This window comes from Ornithorhynchus anatinus, chromosome 4, assembly GCF_004115215.2.
Source record: "Ornithorhynchus anatinus isolate Pmale09 chromosome 4, mOrnAna1.pri.v4, whole genome shotgun sequence".
NCBI classification, from domain to species: domain Eukaryota; kingdom Metazoa; phylum Chordata; class Mammalia; order Monotremata; family Ornithorhynchidae; genus Ornithorhynchus; species Ornithorhynchus anatinus.
This window is the reverse complement of record NC_041731.1, coordinates 23,696,634-23,715,467: the sequence shown is the minus strand read 5'-3', so window position 1 is coordinate 23,715,467 and position 18,834 is coordinate 23,696,634. Positions and strand designations below refer to the sequence as shown.

The 18,834-nt window shown below is 52.7% G+C and overlaps 1 protein-coding gene across 2 annotated transcripts in view; it reads left to right on the top strand.

The window, feature by feature from the left end:
- Window positions 1–18,834, top strand: part of RGS3 (regulator of G protein signaling 3) — a 92,923-nt gene that overhangs the window by 62,754 nt on the left and 11,335 nt on the right. For both annotated transcript variants that reach the window (XM_029063202.1, XM_029063203.2), the window contains one exon: window positions 10,046–10,897. In XM_029063202.1, coding sequence (XP_028919035.1) covers window positions 10,046–10,897 — 852 coding nt within the window. The remainder of the gene's footprint in view (window positions 1–10,045; window positions 10,898–18,834) is intronic.

Genomic DNA, 18,834 nt, shown 5'->3' with positions numbered 1-18,834 from the left:
TGGGGCGAGAGAGGAGGAAGGGAGGTCAGAGAGAAGGCTGACACAGTAGTCTAGCCGGGATATAACGAGAGCCCGTAATAGTAAGGTAGCCGTTTGGGTGGAGAGGAAAGGGCGGATCTTGGCGATATTGTAGAGGTGAAACCGGCAGGTCTTGGTAACGGATAGGATGTGTGGGGTGAACGAGAGGGACGAGTCAAGGATGACACCGAGATTGCGGGCCTGCGGGACGGGAAGGATGGTCGTGCCATCCACGGTGACGGAGAAGTCTGGGAGCGGACCGGGCTTGGGAGGGAAGATGAGGAGCTCAGTCTTGCTCATGTTGAGTTTTAGGTGGCGGGCCGACATCCAGGTGGAGACGTCCCGGAGGCAGGAGGAGATGCGAGCCTGAAGGGAGGGGGAGAGGACAGGGGCGGGGATGTAGATCTGCGTGTCATCTGCGTAGAGATGGTAGTCAAAGCCGTGAGAGCGAATGAGTTCACCGAGGGAGTGAGTGTAAATGGAGAACAGAAGAGGGCCAAGAACTGACCCTTGAGGAACTCCAACAGTTAAAGGATGGGAGGGGGAGGAGGCTCCAGCGTAGGAGACCGAGAATGATCGGCCAGAGAGGTAAGAGGAGAACCAGGAGAGGACAGAGTCCGTGAAGCCAAGGTGAGATAAGGTATGGAGGAGGAGGAGATGGTCGACAGTGTCAAAGGCAGCAGAGAGGTCTATGCAGATGACACATAGATCTACATCTCTGCCCCTGTCCTTTCCCCCTCCCTTCAGGCTCATAGCTCCTCCTGCCTCCAGGACGTCTCTACCTGGCTGTCTGCCTGCCACCTAAAACTCAACATGTCCAGAACTGAGCTCCTTATCTTCCCTCCCAAGCCTTGTCTTCTTCCTGACTTCCTTATCGCTGTGGATGGTACTTCCATCCTTCCCGTCTCTCAAGCCCGCAACCTTGGTGTCATCCTTGACTCCGCTCTCTCATTCACCCCACACATCCAATCCGTCACCAAGGCCTGCTGGTCTCACCTTTATAATATCGCCAAGATCCACCCTTTCCTATCCACCCAAATGGCTATCTTACTGGTACAGGCTCTCATAATATCCCAGCTGGATTATTGTGTTAGCCTTCTCTCTGATCTCCCTTCCTCCTGTCTCTCCCTGCTCCAGTCTATTCTTCATTCCACTGCCCGGCTCATCTTCCTGCAGAAATGCTCTGGGCATGTCACTCCCCTTCTTAAAAACCTCCAGTGGTTGCCTATCGACCTCCGCACAAAACAAAAACTTCTCACTCTAGGCTTCAAGGCTCTCCAGCACCTTGCCCCCTCCTACCTCTCCTCCCTTCTCTCTTTCTACTGCCCACCCCATAGACTCCGCTCCTCTGCCAGCCACCTCCTCACCGTCCCCCATTCTTGCCTATCCCGCCGCCGACCCCTGACCCACGTCCTCCCGCTGTCCTGGAATGCCCTCCCTCCTCACCTCTGCCAAACTAATTCTCTTCCCCTCTTCAAAGCCCTACTGAGAGCTCACCTCCTCCAAGAGGCCTTCCCAGACTGAGCTTCCCTTCTTCCCTCTGCTCCCTCTGCTGCCTCTCTACCCCCCTTCACCTCCCCTCAGCTAAGCCCCCTTTTCCCCCCCTTTCCCTCTGCTCCTCCCCCTCTCCCTTCCCCTCCCCTCAGCACTGCCCTCATCCGCTCATTTGTATATATTTTTATCACCCTATTTATTTTGTTAATGAGATGTACATCCCCTTGATTCTATTTATTGCTATTGTTTTAATGAGATGTCCCCTTGATTCTATTTATTGCTATTGTTTTTGTCTGTCTCCCCCGATTAAACTGTAAGCCGGTCAATGGGCAGGGATTGTCTCTATCTCTTGCTGAATTGTACATTCCAAGCACTTAGTACAGTGCTCTGCACATAGTAAGTGCTCAATAAATACTATTGAATGAATGAATGAGAAGCAGAAGGGAGCAAATGTTTTCTAGGTCCAGCGTTGACTTTCCCTCAGGCCTTGGGCGGGCCAGGGCTTACTCCAAAGCCAGTAGACAGGCCCCCCCCCAACCCCACCCCCACACCTCCAGGCTCAGGGGACTGGGCCTCAGGCCATGTGTAGCTCAGAGAGCTTTGCAACCTGCCCTTGTTCCTCCCTTTTCTGCCTGGGGTAGCTTACCTTCTCCTCCCCGTTTTGGAGGCATAGAAGCTAGGGCCCAGTCTGGGCAGGGGTTTCCCAGCCATGCAGTGAGCTAAATCCAGGAATTTAATAATAATAATGAATAATTAAAACAATAATAATTGTGGTATTTCTAAAGTGCTTACTATGTGCCAGGCACTGTACTAAGCATTGGGGTGGATACAAGCAAATTGGGTTGGACGCAGTTCCTATCCCAGTTGGGATTCACAGTCTTAATCCCTACTGTATAGATGAGGAAACTAAGGCCCCAAGAAGTGAAGTGACTTGCCCACGTTCACACAGCAGGCAGGTGATGGAGCCGGGGTTAGAAACCAGGTCCCTCTGACTCCCAGACTTGTACTCTACCAACAAGCAAATCGTGTTGGACATAGTCCCTGACCCATGATGGGGCTCACAGTCTTAATCCCCATTTTACAGATACGGGAACTGAGGCACAGAGAAGGTCACAGCAGGCAGATGGCGGAGCCGGGATTAGAACCCAGGTCCTTCCGACTCCCAGGGCTGTTCTCTATCTAGTAGGTATTTGTAAAGCACTTATTATGTGCCAAGCACTGGGCTACTCACTGGGGTTGATGCAAGTTAATCAAGTCACCCACAGTCCCATGTCCCATATGGGGTCCAGTCTAGAAGGAAGAAGACATATTTTATCCCCATTTTACAGATGAGGAAAGAGAGCCACACAGAGGTTAAATGAATTGACTTAGGTCACACGGGAAGCAAATGACCAAGTTGGGACTAGAACCCAGGTCTCCTGACACCCAGTTTATTTGCTCTTCACCCTGTCTCTCATGCTGTGGAGCAGTGTTGTATAGAGGAAAGAGCCTGGGCCTGGGTCTCAGAGGACCTGGATTCTAGAACCATCTCTGCCACTTGATTGCTGGGTGACCTTGGGCAAGTCTTTAATTTCTCTGGATCTCAGTTACCTTATCTATCAAAGGGGGATTAAGACTATGAGCCCCACATAGGATATGGACTACGTCCGATGTAGTTGCCATGTGTCCACCCCAGCGTTTAAAACAGTGCTTGACACATAATAAGGGCTTTAAAAATACCATCATTATTATCATTATTATTATTATTTTCCTGTGTAGCATTACTGTCAACTCTTGTTTATTCAGTATTGAAGATTGGGAGCCCCAAGTGAAACATGGACTGTGTCCAACCTGATTATCTTGTATCTGCCCCAGCGCTTAGAATAGTGCTGGGTCATAGCAAGCACTTAATAAATATTATATGTGTGCATATATGTAAATATATATATTTAAAATCAACAGTCGATTATACAGGCCTTCTGCTCCTTCTCCTCCTTGCCTTTTGGCCATTCCATTGCTCTTTAGCCTCTCCACCGGAAGGTAGGCTAAGGTGGGAAAGGGGATATTGTATATATTTGTATTACCCTATTTATTTTGTTAATGAGATGTACATCACCTTGATTCTATTTATTGCTATTGTTTTAATGAGATGTACATCCCGCTATTGCTTTTGTCTGTCTCCCCTGATTAGACTGTAAGCCCATCAATGGGCAGGGACTGTCTCTATCTGTTGCCGATTTGTACATTCCAAGCACTTAGTACATTGCTCTGCACATAGTAAGCGCTCAATAAATACTATTGAATGAATTCATTCATTCATTCATAGTCCCGTAGACACTGACCTTTCTCATTTGGATGCATTTACCTCCAGCAGCTCTTAATACCATTTTCAGATTTGCCTCTGGGTCTCCTTGCCTTTCTGAAGTTTTACTTCCAAGACAGCAACCCCTCTCCCCAAGACATTTGGTGATGCCGCCAAGCTAGAGGAGCTTCCTGGAGGATGGGAAGCCTACCGCGATGGTGGCCACTGGCTTCTGGTCGCCTTGTCAACAGTGGTGGCAGGGACTGGGATGGACTGGGTTGGGCCAACCACCCAATCCGGCTCCCTAAAAGGGTCGACCGGCCATCTTCAACTTCATCGACAATGCTATCATGAGGTCTTTGGGGGCCTTCTTGCAACAGCCAAATTGTTTCATAATTGGCCGAGCTCAGATCTGCTGGGAGCATGAAATGCTAACAGAGCTTGGTGGGGATCCCTGCCTGTCTTGGTTGTGCTGCACAGATCATGCCTACCACCAGGCTACACTTTTGTCTGAGGTGTGCTGGTCAGTCAGCAGTGTTGTGAGAGCCTGTCCAGAAGGTTTGGGCAGGTCAGACCTTCATGATTTGGCCAGCAACTCTCTGCTTCCCGCCTGTTGGGAGGAGGTGAGCTTGGAAGGTCATCGCCCTCTCTGCAGGGTTCCCTCCTTGCCTGGAATGAGGGAGGCCCATCAGAACTCCACCCTGGGGTGCTCTGGGGGTGGGTAGGGGTTCCTCCAGCTTCTCAGTTTGGTGGTGGCCATCGTCACCTGGGCCTCATCACCCCAGCCTCATCGGTTTGTCTCCCCACACCTAACTTCTCCCCTTCTAAACTGTAAGCTTGTTGTGGGCAGGGAATTTATCTGCTATATTGCACACTCCCAAGCACTTAGTACAGTGCCCTGCAGACAGCACTCAATAAATGCAATTGACTGACTGACTGACCTTGGGTTGCTCTCATAGCTTGGTTTTGCTGTCCCGGCAGAGTCAACAGTGGACATGTGGCCTGAGCCAAGGACGGCAGGCAGCCAGGCAGACAGTCTCAGAGAAGAGGCCACTCACTGTTCATACTGGAACCGAGTGATGGGCCCCTGTCCAGTGGAGTAGAGAAATGTTGGCTCTGTGGACAACAGTGGTGTGAGGTGTTTGTAGGGTGGGCACAGAGAGGTCGGACTGGGCTCTAGGACAAAGTAGTGGGTTTTGGTGATTTCCATTTCCAGGCTCTTCTGCCCTCCCCAGCCCCCAACCCACCCCCCAACCCACCCCAATCCCAGTATCAGGAGCCATTGAGTAGTGGGTACAGCCGAATGGGAGGGGAAAACTTGGATTTGGGCAGCCAGTTTTTTTTTGGAGTCTGACATAAATAGATATTGGGTCTTTCTTTTCAAAAGGTTCCCAGGTCTGCCCCCGAGGTGTATGGAGTCAGCGTCACACCCCAAATAAACTTCCCCCTCATGCCTGGCGCCCTGCTGCCTGGCTGACAGGGGTGCCAGTGATGGGGTTTGAAATTCTAATGAGGTCTTTCCCTTCCCCCTGCCCCTTTAATTTAATGTGCTCATATCTGTGTGCCTCCTCAGCCAGCCTGTGCTCTTCTTATGGAATTAGACAAAATCACTTTTGCTCTTTATTGTCTTTTTCATTGCTTTTCCATTTCCTGGGCCTGCTCGTTCTCTAAGGGCTTCCATTGTGGCTGGTCCCCGCCAAGGGCACATCCTAAGGGTGTGGTGGAGAGGCCTGGGCTTGACCCCAACCAAGGGTGCCCAGAAGGAGAAGAGTGGGGAGGGCATAGCACTGAATGAACTGCCAGGAGACTGGGGCATGGGCAGCAGAGGAGTCCATGGACTGCTCTGAGGCCAACTGGGCACCCTATAGCAGAAGCTTCTCTCTCACATCCTGCCACTGACCTGGATTGCCCTCCCCTCCTCTCTCATACTCTTCCCCCCTCTTCACAGTCTTATTGAAGGCACATCTCCAAGTGGTCTTGCCTTACTAAACCCTCCTTTCCTCTTCTCCCACTACCTTCCGCGTCACCCTGACTTGCTCCCTTTATTCATTCCCCCTCCCAGCCTTATGTTATTTATGTTAATGTCTGTTTCCCCCTCTAGACTATAAGCTTGTTGTGGGCAGGGAATGTGTCTGTTTATTGTTGCATTGTACTCTCCCAAGCGCTTAGTTCAGTGCTCTGCACAGAGTAAGCACTCAATGAATACATTTGACTGACTGACCTAGTTTTGCACCCAACCCTGCCCAACTGAAATTGAGGCATGTGAATCTGCCACAAGAGCAATAAGAATAATAAACCTTATTAAAATCCCATCTCCTCCAAGAGACCTTCCTGACTGTGCCCTCATTTCCCCTACTCCCTTTCCGTTCTCTATCACCCTTGCACTTGGATTTGTACTCTTTTTTCACCCCATCGTCAGCCCCCAGAGCACTTAGGTACATATCCGTAATGTATTTATTTATATTAATGTCTGTCTCCCCCTCTGAACTGTAAGCTCCTTGTGATCAGCGAATGTATCTACCAGCTCTATGGTAATGTACTCTCCCAAGTGCTTAATACGGGCTTGGACTCAATAAATACCACTGATTGATTAAGAACATCAAGAATACACCCCCTCCCCCCCCACCAAGCTGGAGCTGGTGGAGACCATATTAGCCCCCTTTAGGTGGACTCTCTGGACAGTGAGACCAAGGTCCGTGCCATGGGCTGACAGCATTGTCCCACACATGCCTCAGGGCACTGGTGGAGGGGGCATTGCCACAGGCCATCTGGGATGAACCACTCGAAGTCTCCTGGGGCCACATCTGACAGTGTTTTTCGCCCATTCACTTCTCCCCTCAGAGAGTGACGGTGTAACCCATCACTTTTCCCCTCAGAGAGTGACAGTGTAATCCCTGTCTGCCTATATCTACACCCCAACCCAACTGAGCTGCAGGGTCTCCGGGCTGGGGCTGGGGCTGGGGAGGGGACCGTGGGGCTGGCTTTGGGTCAGGCCACCCTGAGGTCAGGCAGGAGGAAGCGGGCTTCAAGGAACCCACAGGCTCCTGCCGGCAGTATCTGGCTCTCCCCTGCCCCGAGGCTCTGAGCGGGCCGGCCGAGCCAACAGGCCTTCCACTTCATATCCTGCACCCTCTCCGTCAGCCCCGAGTCCAGGATTCAATTTGGAAAGGGATTTAATGAAATCCTAAAGTGCAGCTCCTCTAAAAGGCGCTTGTTAATTTCCTGTTTTGCCCTTATCTGATGTGGGCATCAAGGATGGTGCCGGGAGGGAGTTAAATAATCACAGAGGCCAAAGGAAAACCAGTTTGAGGCGAGGAGGTGACTCAGATATGGATCAGCCAGTGGTGGTGGTGGTGGTGGTGGCATTGGCAGTGGTGGGCCAGCGGTAGCCCAGCCTCATACTCAGACCCCTGGAAAGCCGCCTGTTCAGGCTGCTTACTGTGTGCGGTGGGCTGAACCTAGTGCCTTCTGTGTGAAAAGAGACTTGTCATGGGTGCCTACTCTGTGCAGAATGCTGGACTGTGCATCTGAGTCCCAGCCCCTCCTATGTATAGAATGCTGTACTGAGTGCTTACTGTAAGCAGAGCCCTCTGTTTGCAGCCTGGGGAATGCAGAAGAAGTAACAGTCACAGTCAGCTGCCCTTAAGGAATTTACAATACCAACTCACCCCTAATGACTAATACTGGGAAGCATAGTGTCCTAGTGGAAAGAGCACAGGCCTGGGAGTCAAAGAATCTGTGTTCTAAGCCTGGCTCCGCGACTTGTCTGCTGTGTGACATTAGCAAGTCACTTCACTTCTCTGTGCCTCAGTTACCTCATCTGTAAAATGGGGATGGAGACTGTGAACCTCATGAGGGACAGCGACTCTCACACAGTTATCTTATATCTATCCCCGAGCATAGTACAGTGCCTGGCACACGGTAAATGCTCAACAAGTACCAAAATAAATAAATAAATAAATAAATAAATAAATAAATAAATAAATAAATAAATAAATAAACAGCTTTGGGCCAGACTGAACTTTGGAACTCAGGTACAGTGAACCTTTGTCTCCGGCAGGTTCCAAGTTCTCTCCCCAAAGGTTATTTCTTGCCTTTCCCTGTTGCTCAGCTTGTAGGGGATGTCCTCAGGGGCTGGGTGGACGTGCCTCTCTGGCAGAGGGGTGACTCCCGCCAAGCAATCCAGGTGTGCCCGTTTCAGAGGGGCGCAGGTAGAACCCAGCCAGCTGAGCTGACATTTGGCTCGGACTTTCCTGGAAATGCCTGTGGTGGGCAAAGCAGGAAGAAGCGCAGCCCTATCGGTACTGGAGGGGGGCATTCCCAGGAGTGGGCGATTTTGGAGGGGCACTTCCCCTTCCTTGCCTGTTTGCTTTGCTCCGCTCTGGCTCTCTGGCAGGACGAGGGAGAGGCCAGACAGGCCGGTCTGGTTTTAACCCATCCCATCTACTCCCCCCCACCCCCACTCAGCCTGTCCATGGCCCAGCCAGGAACCCACAGACTGCCGCTCACTGGAGAGACTATGGAGGCCAAGGCTCTGCCTCCCCCAGATGGACATGGAGGAGGAGGGTGAGGGTGAGGACGGAGGCAATGGTGGCCCTCTGTGAGCCTCTGCAACTGCCCCTGGCTGGGGTGGACAGGTGGGTGGGTGGGGGGAGTCAGGAATTTGGCCTGCCGACCTGCCCACTTTCCTGCTTTTTGAGGAGCTGGCTGGAGTGCAACACTTGAGCCAGCTAACCCAAGGGCTTGGCGTGGCCTGGTCCTGAGGTCCCAGCTCCAGTCTCATTTTATCATTGGGCTGTATAGGGGGGTCCGTTCCAGCAGCTCCTCAGATCCCCTTCCTCATCTCCTGGCACCATGGGGTTGGAGATGATTCACTGGCCTGTGGATCAGGACTGGGTTGATCCTGGGGCAGGGGTTGGGGGTGGGGGGCACTTCCTTGGTCGGAGCAACTAGCAAATAGCAAGTGGACAGGGGAGCCCTTCTTTCCAGGAGGCTCCATTTAGCATGAGCTGTACTCACTACCATCCCTTGAGAATGGGAAGAGGCCAGGGGGCTAGGGGCTGGACCTAGAGTGGGACAGGGTGATGCATCTGCGAAAGTCAGAGGTGCTTCCAGATAGCAAGGAAAGATCGGGGATCACCCCAGTCAGCCCTGCCGTCGGGGTCTCCCGAGGCCTCCTCGGGCCATCCAGCTGAGGTGTCAGTCAGCACTGGCCAGTGCTGGCACCCTGGCCGGGGGCTCCGCCCCCACCCACCATACCAGCTGCTGACTGGATTCGTCACTTCCCATTAACCGACTTCATTCCTACCTCGGGTTTGGCACGACCCAGCCTGTCCTGTGACCCCGAGCGTCCGACTTAGGACCTCCCTCCTCTTCTTCCCTGTTCCCTCTCCCTCTGCCCGGCCAGTGTACACAAGGGGGCTGGGGGGCTGAGGAGTGGAGAGTATTTTTCTTGCTCCAAACCCCGGAGCCTGCTTGCCTGTTTGGTCCATAGGCTGCAGTCTCACGCTAAAACTTTGCTCTTTCACTTTCACCATCTCCTTATCAGCCAACACCTCTCCACTGACTTTCTCTGCTTCACACCCTCTCTGGCATTCAGGTGACAGGCAAAGAGCAGGCCTGGTTGCTAGGGCCCAGCCTGTCCCACAGACGCATTTCAAGATGTATGCCCTAACTGGACCCTAGAGAAGAAGCATGGCCTACTGGATAGAACATGGGCTGGGGAGTCAGAAGGACCTAGGTTCTAATCTTGGTCCCGTGACTTGTCTGCTGGGTCACCTTGGGCAAGTAACTTCTCTGTGCCTCAGTTACCCTGTCTGAAAAATGGATATTAAGACTGAACCCCACGTGTGTCCAACCTGATTACCTTGTATTACCCAGCCTTTAGTACAGTGCTGGGCACATAGTAAGTAGTTAAATACCATTAAAAAAAAATTGGACTCTGCTATGCCTCATTTTCCGGTGGTTCCGCTCCCCACATTCCGCCTACCCAGTGTGCCTGATCCAGATCCCTTCACTAATGCAGAGAGCATAGGTCTGTTTCTAAGACCTTCATCCACCCCAAATCCTTCCCTAGGGCAGCCAGCAGTCAGGGCCAGTCCCTCACCCAGTGGACCCGCCTGGATTCCCCCCAAGACCATGGCCTGTCTGGGCTCTTGTGGACTGGAACTATTTCCCCAGATTGCGTGAACAAATGAGGCGGGTGCTCGGACCTGGCCCAGGATTCAGGTGTTCCCACTTTGGCTTTTTCAGATGCTGGAGACCGACAGGGAGGAGCAGGGAGTGATGACCTCTGAAGCAGAGAAGGCAACAGCCCCCCAGTCTCCCCTGCCTGAAGAGGGCCTGGCTAGCGGAGGGCTGAAGGGGTCTGGGCTTCCGGCAGGCGACGACCCTCCAGTGGGAGAGACTTCTGCAGAAGAAACTTCTCCCACAGCACCCGCAGCACAGGCTGCAGTAGGAGAGACAGAGGCTGATGCTGGGGAGGCCTCTGCCAGGGAGGCTGTCACTGGGGAGGTTGCTGTCGGGGAGGTTCCCGGAAAGGAGGCTGCGGTAGGGGAGGCCCCCAGAAGGGAAGCCTGCAGTTCTGGAGCCAGCAAGCCCTTCATCATCCCCGAGGTGCGCCTGGACTGTACTTTCAGCCAAAGCCCCGAGCAAGCAGAGTCGGAGCTCAGCCATGGCGCGGATGGAGATGAGTACAATGAAGGAGACGAGGAGGAGGACGGAGAAGCGGAGGAGGAGGAGGAGGAGGACGAAGAGGACGAGGAGGAGGAGGATGGTGGTGGGGAAGACGGAGGTGAGAGCGATGACAGTTACCTGGAGCAGAAGGAGTTGAAGCGCTGCAGCATGATGGAGCCATCAGGATGTGCGGAGGGCTTCACGTTGTCCGTGCAGAATTCGCTGCGTCGCCGCACTCACAGCGAGGGTAGCCTCCTGCAGGAGGCCAAGGGCCACTGCTTCGCCTCAGACACCACCCTCAACTGCTCCGACAGTGAGGGCAAGCAGGGCGGCTGGGCCCTCCCCTCCCCCAAGACACTGAAGAAAGAGCTGACGCGAAATGGCGGCTCCATGCACCAGCTCTCTCTGTTTTTCTCAGGACACAGAAAGGTAAGTAGAGCCTCTGGTGGGCCAAGGCGGGGCAGGGACTGAGTGGGATACTCACCTGAGTGTCCTGGGGATGGGGAGGGCTGCCCCTCTAGGGGCTTGGCGGAGAGTTGGGCATGCCTGAGGCCCTGGTGCCCTGGCGTCCTCGAAGCCTTCGTTCATCCACCCGGCCCTCCGGGAAGCAGTGGTAGCTCCTAAAGGGCTAGTGTCCTCCTCTCACTCATACAGTAGCCCAGGATACAGCTGGGGCTGGATCATGGAACCAGGAGTCCTGGGACCTGCTGCTTGGTCCCCGGGAGAGAGGAGGAGGAGACTGGGGCCCCAGATCTGTGGTCTCTGCCTGGACCGTGGCCCCAGAGCCCCTGGGTGATGTCCCCAGACTGGCCATGTGGCTCCTAGACCGGCCATCGAGACCAGGAGGATGGAGCTTGCTTAGAAGCTGACTTCGGGAAAGGAGAAGGAAGAGGAGGAGGAGAGGGCGGGGGTTGGGAGAGGGGGGAGTCTGGGAGGCTTGGGATCAGATGGCTGCTTAGACCCAAGGGCAAGGCTAATTGGGGGCCTTGGGACCACTGGTCAGCAAAGTGGGGAGGAAGGGCCCCTGTGAGGTTTTGGTTTCTCTCACTTCCTCATCATCTGTTACATTGTACTCTCCCAAGAACTTATTACAGTGTTACACAGTAACACTGCTTACACAGTAAGCACTTAATAAATGTGATTGACTGACTCAGTGCTGTACTTGGCACCTACTATGGTCTAGAATGCTGAACTGATTACCTACCGGTTGCAGAGCACTGTACTGGGCGCCTCTTTGGTTCAGAAGACTGTTCTGAGCCTCTACTAAGTGCAGAACATTGCACTGAACACCTATTAGGGCCAAGTGCTGTATTACTGTTTGCAGAGCACAGTACTAAGTACCTACTGGTTGTAGTCAGGCATTCGTATTTATTGAGCTCTTACTGTGTGCAGAGCACTCTAGAGTGCTGAAATGAGCACCCGCTGGGGGCAGAGCACTCTACTGAGCACCTATTGTGTGCAGAGTACTGCCCTGAGCACCTGCTAGGTGCAGAGTGCTGTACCGAGCATCTACTCTGTGCAGATTTCTGTACTGACCACTTATTGGGTGCAGAGCATTAATCTGACCACCTACTTGTACAGAACACCTATTCATTTCAGAGCACTGTAATGAGCACTACTCTGTACAGAGCACTGCACTTACAGATCTACTGATTGCAGAGCGCTGTACTGTGTATCTACTAGGTTCAGATCACTATAATGGGTACCAACTGGGTGTAGAGCACTATACTGACTATCGGGCATTGCAGTAAGCATAAATTGGGTTCAGAATACTATTCTGAGGACCAACTGTGGCAGAGAACTGTACCAAGCACCTACTGGGTTCAAAGCACTGTAGCGGGCACCTAAAATGCTGAAGCCTGTGTTTAGAGCACTGTACTGAACAGCTAGTGAGTACAGAGCATTGAACTGACTACCTATTGGATGCAAAGCACCAATCTGAGCACCTGCTAGGTACAGAACACTGTATTGAGGACATAGTGCAGAGCATTATGCTGAGGACCAACTGTGTGCAGGGCTCTGTTCTGAGCATCTATTGGGTGCAGAGGGTTGAACTGGGCACCTGCTTTATGTAGAGCACTGTGCTAAATGTTTGTTTTTTGCAATACAAATAGATGCAAGTGGGAAGAGGCTAGAGGCAGGGAGGCCAGTAGTGAGGCTGATAGCCAGTCCACCCTGGAGAAAGTAGTTCAGGTGGAGCAGGAGGGGCGGATCTGGAAAATGCTATGGAGGAGGAACCAGCTGGGTTTCAAGACAGGCTGAGTGTGGATATTTCTTTCCGTTCCAAGAAGTTGTAGAGAGTTTTGAGTGTGGTCCGCTGCAATGGAGGACTGCCCAGATGCTGGTTATAGCCTAATGCCAATTGCCACTAGGCTCAACTGTGCATCCTGGGCGCATGGGGCAGGGAGGCTTCTACCACATGGGTGAGGGGCCCAGGTCCCTTCTCCCTGCCCGCTCCCCCCCGCCCCCCAGGCACCCTGGGTCCTGGGCAGGACCAGACTGCCCGGGCTGATAGATGTCCTGCTTTGGGCCAGGAGCTGCTGAATATGACCCACTGGGCCCCGGACTGGGCAGAGGGCAGCAGGGGCTGCTGGGGATGGAGCGGATCCCAAGTGGAGGAGCAGAGGCTGCAGGGCAGGGGCCAGTTTGGGGGCAGTGGCAGTGTGGCAGTGGCAGAAGCAGGATTAGGGGTACAGCCAGGGCACTGAGACTACCCGGGGGTGGGAGGGTGTCAGGTGAAAGAGGTGCCTTCAGATAAGCCCTAGGGGAGGCTGCAGGCACTGACCTCCCTCTCTGGGATATAGGGTTCCTTATACCAGCAGCGGGCACCTCACCTGGGTGGTCCAGAGCCCTGGGCAGGCTGGGGTACTCACCTGTATTATAGGCTTTTCTCTGCCAACATATCCTTTCCCTTGCTAACAGCCTCAGCCCACAGACTCTGCTCACAGGGCACTTAGGCTGGCTTTCCACTTCTCTCTTAGGAGGTCCCCGGCCCCCTCAGGTCACCCACAGTCAGGCATTTGTATTTATTGAGTGCTTACTGTGTGCAGAGCACTGTACTAAGCCCTTGGGAGAGTATTAAGAACAATATAACAGACCCATTCCCAGCCCACAATGAGCTTACAGTCTAAAGGACTTCAGTCTAGAGTCCCAGTGCTGGCTCTGTGGGTGGTAGCCCCAAGGGTATCCGTAGAGTCGGGGCAGGGGCCTGGGTGCTTCTGCCAGGGGCTCTGGATCCCAGCCCCTGGTTCCAGGCTGGCCAGCCGGCCCCAGCAGCTATGACCTCTTGGCGGTCCACCACTCCCCACCCTGTCTGGAAGAGCCCCATTGGGCTGGAGGGTCCCGCACCCGGCCCCAAGGTGGGTAGATCAGATGGGCACCAGGCACAGTCATGGCTGGTCCCAGCCCCTGAAGCAGGAGTCAGGGAGGGGAAGGGGTTGATTCTACAGCTAAATTTCTTCTTCTTAACAATAATATTAATTGCAGTATTTAGATGCTTGCTATGTGCCAAACACCGTACTAAGTAGATTCAAGAGAACCAGATTAGACCCATTTGCTGCTTCACACGGGACACCCAGTCTAAGGTGGAGGGAGAACAGGTATGTAATCCCCATTTTACAGTTGAGGAAACTGAGGCCCAGAGAAGTGACACTCAGTTGGCAAGTGGCAGAGCCAGAATTAGAACCTAGGTCCTCTGACTCCCAGGACCAGGCTCTTTCCACTAATCCCCACTGCCCTCCTTCGGGCAGTGTGGTCCCGAGGTCAGTCCAGTGCTGGCCCCCAGAAGCTCGTCCCATGCCCACCCCTAGTTGGCTCCCCCGTAACCTCCAAGGCCAGGGCTCATTCAGCAAGGGACTCGACTCTGAGCAAGGGGCGAGGGCGAGCCTAGAGTCTCGGAGGGCAGGGAGGCGCTGAGCAACTCTTCACTGCCACCCAGTGGCTGGAGACGCCCTGCCAGTCCGGCCCACAGGGTCTGGACCGTCCTCCCCTGGCCTGGTCATTACATGGGTCCAGGCTTATGCTGGGCCATTCTGTTTCCGGCTGGCCCACTGGGCAGAGTTACAGTACTGGATGCTTTTATGAGCGGCATTTTAGTTTTCAGGTACGCAGTCCCTGCCAAGTTCCACAGCTCTGTCGCCGTGCCCGGGTTCCCACGGCCCCGAGGAGGGATGATAAAACCTTTAGAGCAGGTGTGGGTTCCCCCTGGAGAAACACTCAAGGATTGGCCAAACTCTGTGAACTTCTACATAATGGCACCAGTGATGTCAGTCAGTCATATTTTTCGAGTGCTTACTGTGTGCAGAGCACTGTACTGAGTTCTTGGGAGAGTACAATATAATAATAATAATTATGCTATTTGTTAAGCATTTACTATGTGCCAGGCACTGAACTAAGCGCTGGTGTAGATACAATCAAATCGGGTTGGATTCAGTCCCTGTCTTACATGGGGCTCAAATCCCGGCTCCGCCGCTTGTCAGCTGTGTGACCGTGGGCAAGTCACTTAACTTCTCTGTTCCTCAGTTACCTCATCTGTAAAATGGAGATTAAAAATGTAAGCCCCACATGGGACAACCTGATCTCCGTGTATCTACCCCAGCACATAGAACAGTGCTCTGCACATAATAAGCGCTTAACAAATACCAACATATATATGGGGCTCACATTCTCAATCCCTATTTCACAGATGAGATAACTGAGGCACGGAGAAGTAAAATGACTTGCCCGAGGTCACACAGCAGACAAATGGTGGAGCTGGGGTTAGAATGCTTGACCTTCTGACTCCCAGGCCCATGCTCTATCCACTATGCCATGCTGCTTCTTCAATATAACACACACATTCCCTGCACACAACAGGCTTGCAGTCTAGAGGAGGAGACAGACATTAATATAAATAAATTACAGATATGTACATAAGTGCTGTGGGGCTGAGGGGGAGCAAGACAGGGAAAAATATGTAACAGTTTGCGAATTTGCATGTCATCATTGCTCAGCGAAGGATACATTTTACAGTTGAGGAAACTGAGGTACAGAGAAGTTAAGTGACTTGCCCAAGATCACACAGCAAACAATTGCTTCCCTGGTTTCTTTTACCTCCCCAGTTCTCCTCTCTCCCTATGCCAAGGAGGACCCAGGTTTCTTCCGGTCCCTAGTTCCCCATTTGGTGTCCAGAATCAACTCACTCCCCTCCTGGGATGGTGGCGGGGCCTCTGGGAGACCCTTCTGACTGCTTCTCCCTGTCCAACATGACCTCCTGGCAGCCATCCCCTTTAATGAAATGCCCTCACCACTTCTCTCCTTTCCTAGGTCCGGCTTGGTAACTGCCCCAGATACCAGCAATGCCCCGCCCACCCCCACCCCCACCCCTTGCTGCCATGCAGAATCAGTGTAGTTATCCTTGGGACTATTTGGGAAGTGCCAGATGCTGCTGCTTCTGCTTCTGTGTTACCTTCCAAGATGATCTTCCTCCAAAAATCCCAAACATCCCAGACAGGGAGAGGGCTGGCAGGAGGGCCGAACTCTGCAAGTGGGTTCAGATGATCAGGCACCCTGTGTTGGGTGAAGTATCACCATTTGGAACTCTGTCCTGTCACCTGAATGACCCATGGTGGAACTCTTGAACACCTGCTTGAGGCTGGGGGTTGGTGATGAGGCAGGGCAGCAGTGAGGAGGGGGAGAAAGAGGAGGAAGAGAGGTGGGCTGTCCAACCCCCTCCTTCTCCTTAACAGTGGCCGGAATAGTGGTCACCATGGCCACCAAGATTTCTGTCCCCAAGGCTCGCTGGCCCCAGGCAGGAGACACTGCACAGAAGGGGACAGGGCATCCTCTTTTGTTTCTCCCTGGCTCTTTCCTGACCTCTCTCTTTCTCTCTCTTTCACTCTGTTCAACTCTCCCTAACCCTTACTCCCTCTGACTCCACCCTTGCCCAGAATGGGCAGAGGCCTTCAGTTCCTTGGACCCCAGCCATTGTGGGGAGAAGTGGGAGGGCCTGGCCTCCGAGAGGCAGGTCTGGACTGGAACCCAAGCCCTAAGCACTGTCCCAACCCCAAGATGTGGGTCTGATCCCTGGGCAACTGGTCTGTTCTTATCGAGAGCAGCTCATTCAGTCCGAATCAAGCACAGATCATTTTGATTGTGATCATGGAAGCTCCTCGAGGTCTTGGTGTGAGTCCTGGGTGGGGGTCATCCTCCCCAGCTTCAGTTTCTTTCCACTCGGTACAGAGGCAGAGGAGCCAGCTCTGGGGGAATGATGAAGGGCAGCACCCCTTGGGTAGAGGGGGGAGTTGGGGTGGGAATTGGGGGCTCCTCTCTGACATTTCCAGTCACTTTGAAGCTTGGACAGGGTCCTTTTTCCCTGGTACGGTCCTGATAAGGACTTTCAAGGCAGCCCAAGATTACTCCAGGCAGCTCTTCCACCCCTCTCCCACATGACACTTAGCTTTCGAGCCACCAGAAGGCACGGGAAGCAGTCAGGGTTCAGGTAGCCAGTCTGGCAGCATAAAGGCCGGCTGGTAAGGGTGGAGGAATGCCAAATGATTTCTCCCTCCTGTGATAGTGAGCCTTGTTATTGTGGGTTACTCTCTCTCTCTCTCTCTCTCTTCACTAGTAGCAGGAATAGTGGTGTAATAGTCATAATATTTACTGAATGTCCACTGTGTGCAGTGTACTGTACTAAGTGCATGGGAAGTTTGAAAGGAGCCCAAGCCACGACTCCTACCCACAAGGAGCTTCTACTCTAATTTGATTACAAACAGCTTATATTCACCTAGTTAAGGATTTCCACAATGACGGTCGTTGTTTCAAAGACTCCAAAATCAGATCCAGGGAATAATGACTTCTCCCTTGTCAGGGCATTGTGTTTAGCTGAACCCCAGGGGTACCTGCCCGCCTCTCTCCACCTCCGCGAATCCACTCCTCTGTTTTCCTTAGTTCAGCCTGCTGAGCCCTCAACCTTCACAGCTCAACGAACCTGCTCCCTTTAGATGCCTAAAACAGTTTCCCCTTCTGGCTCAGAATAGTTTCTCCCCAGCCTAGCTTGCCCCCACTTCCTTGCCCAAACCTCCCCTGTAATTGGCTGTACCCACCTGATGCCACTAAGTGAGGAACTGCCATGTTATGCATGTATTCTTTCCCAGTGCTTAGCACAGGGTTCTGCACTCAGTAAGTGCTTACTAAATATGATTACTGCTCTTACTACCACTAACCTCTGAGGAATGAGGAGTATTGCTATTCTGGAAATTTGTAGGATTTTTGCCATTTAATCTGAACCAGACTAGTGTGTCTGGGATTGTCAGAGAAGCAGCGTGGCTCAGTGGAAAGAGCCCGGGCTTGGGAGTCAGAGGTCATGAGTTCAAATCCCGGCTCTGCCACTTGTCAGCTCTGTGACTGTGGGCAAGTCACTTAACTTCTCTGTGCCTCAGTTACCTCATCTGTAAAATGGGGATTAACTGTGAGCCTCACGTGGGACAACCTGATTACCCTGTATCTACCCCAGCGCTTAGAACAGTGCTTGGCACATAGTAAGCGCTTAACAAATACCAACATTATTATTATTGTCACACCCTTGGTTTCCCAAATTTTTCTTATGGTATTTGTTAAGTGCTTACTATGTGTACAACACTCTTCTAAGCACTGGGGTAGATAGAAGTTAACCTGATTGAACATAGTCCCTGTCCCAAATGGAGCTCAAAATCTAAGTAGGAGGGAGAAGAGATGAACTGAGGCACAGAGTAGTTCAGTGATTTAACCAAGGTCACAACAGCAAGGAATTGACAGAGTAAGGATTAGAACCCAAGTCCTCTAACTCCCATGCCGGTGCTCTTTCCACTAGGTCATGCTGCTTCACCAGTTGTGGGGTAATGGGGGCTTGGTGCCTTTTGAGTCCCAATCTAGGGGGCATTTTCCCAACCACTGTCTGGGCTGGACTTCCAGCCTCACTGCTCCGGGTCTCCAACAAGATTGAGGCGCTTCCCAGTAGGGCTAGAAGAACCCAGGTTCGGTGTTTCTGACCCATTGGCTTTCCACAGCCTGGAAATTTAGGCACCAAGGCCTGAGGGGATCAGGGAATGGGTACACTGGATTCAGGCCTGTAGTGTGGGGGGGCTTTCCTTGGCTAAAGCCCCTTAGGGATGGGAATGTTTACTCATTCAAGAAACACTATTGGGTGGGTGGGTGGATGAGCGGGTAATGAATGTATGAAATAGACAGGTAGATAGATAAATGGGTAGATGGCTGTTCTAAGGACTAAAGGTTTCTTCTAGTTCCTTTTTTTAGGCTTATCTCAGATGGGCACTCCAACCCAAACAGAGAAGATGGCTTGGCATGACATGGCCCAGGGGTGTACCCCAAAGTCCTGGTCAAGTCCCCAC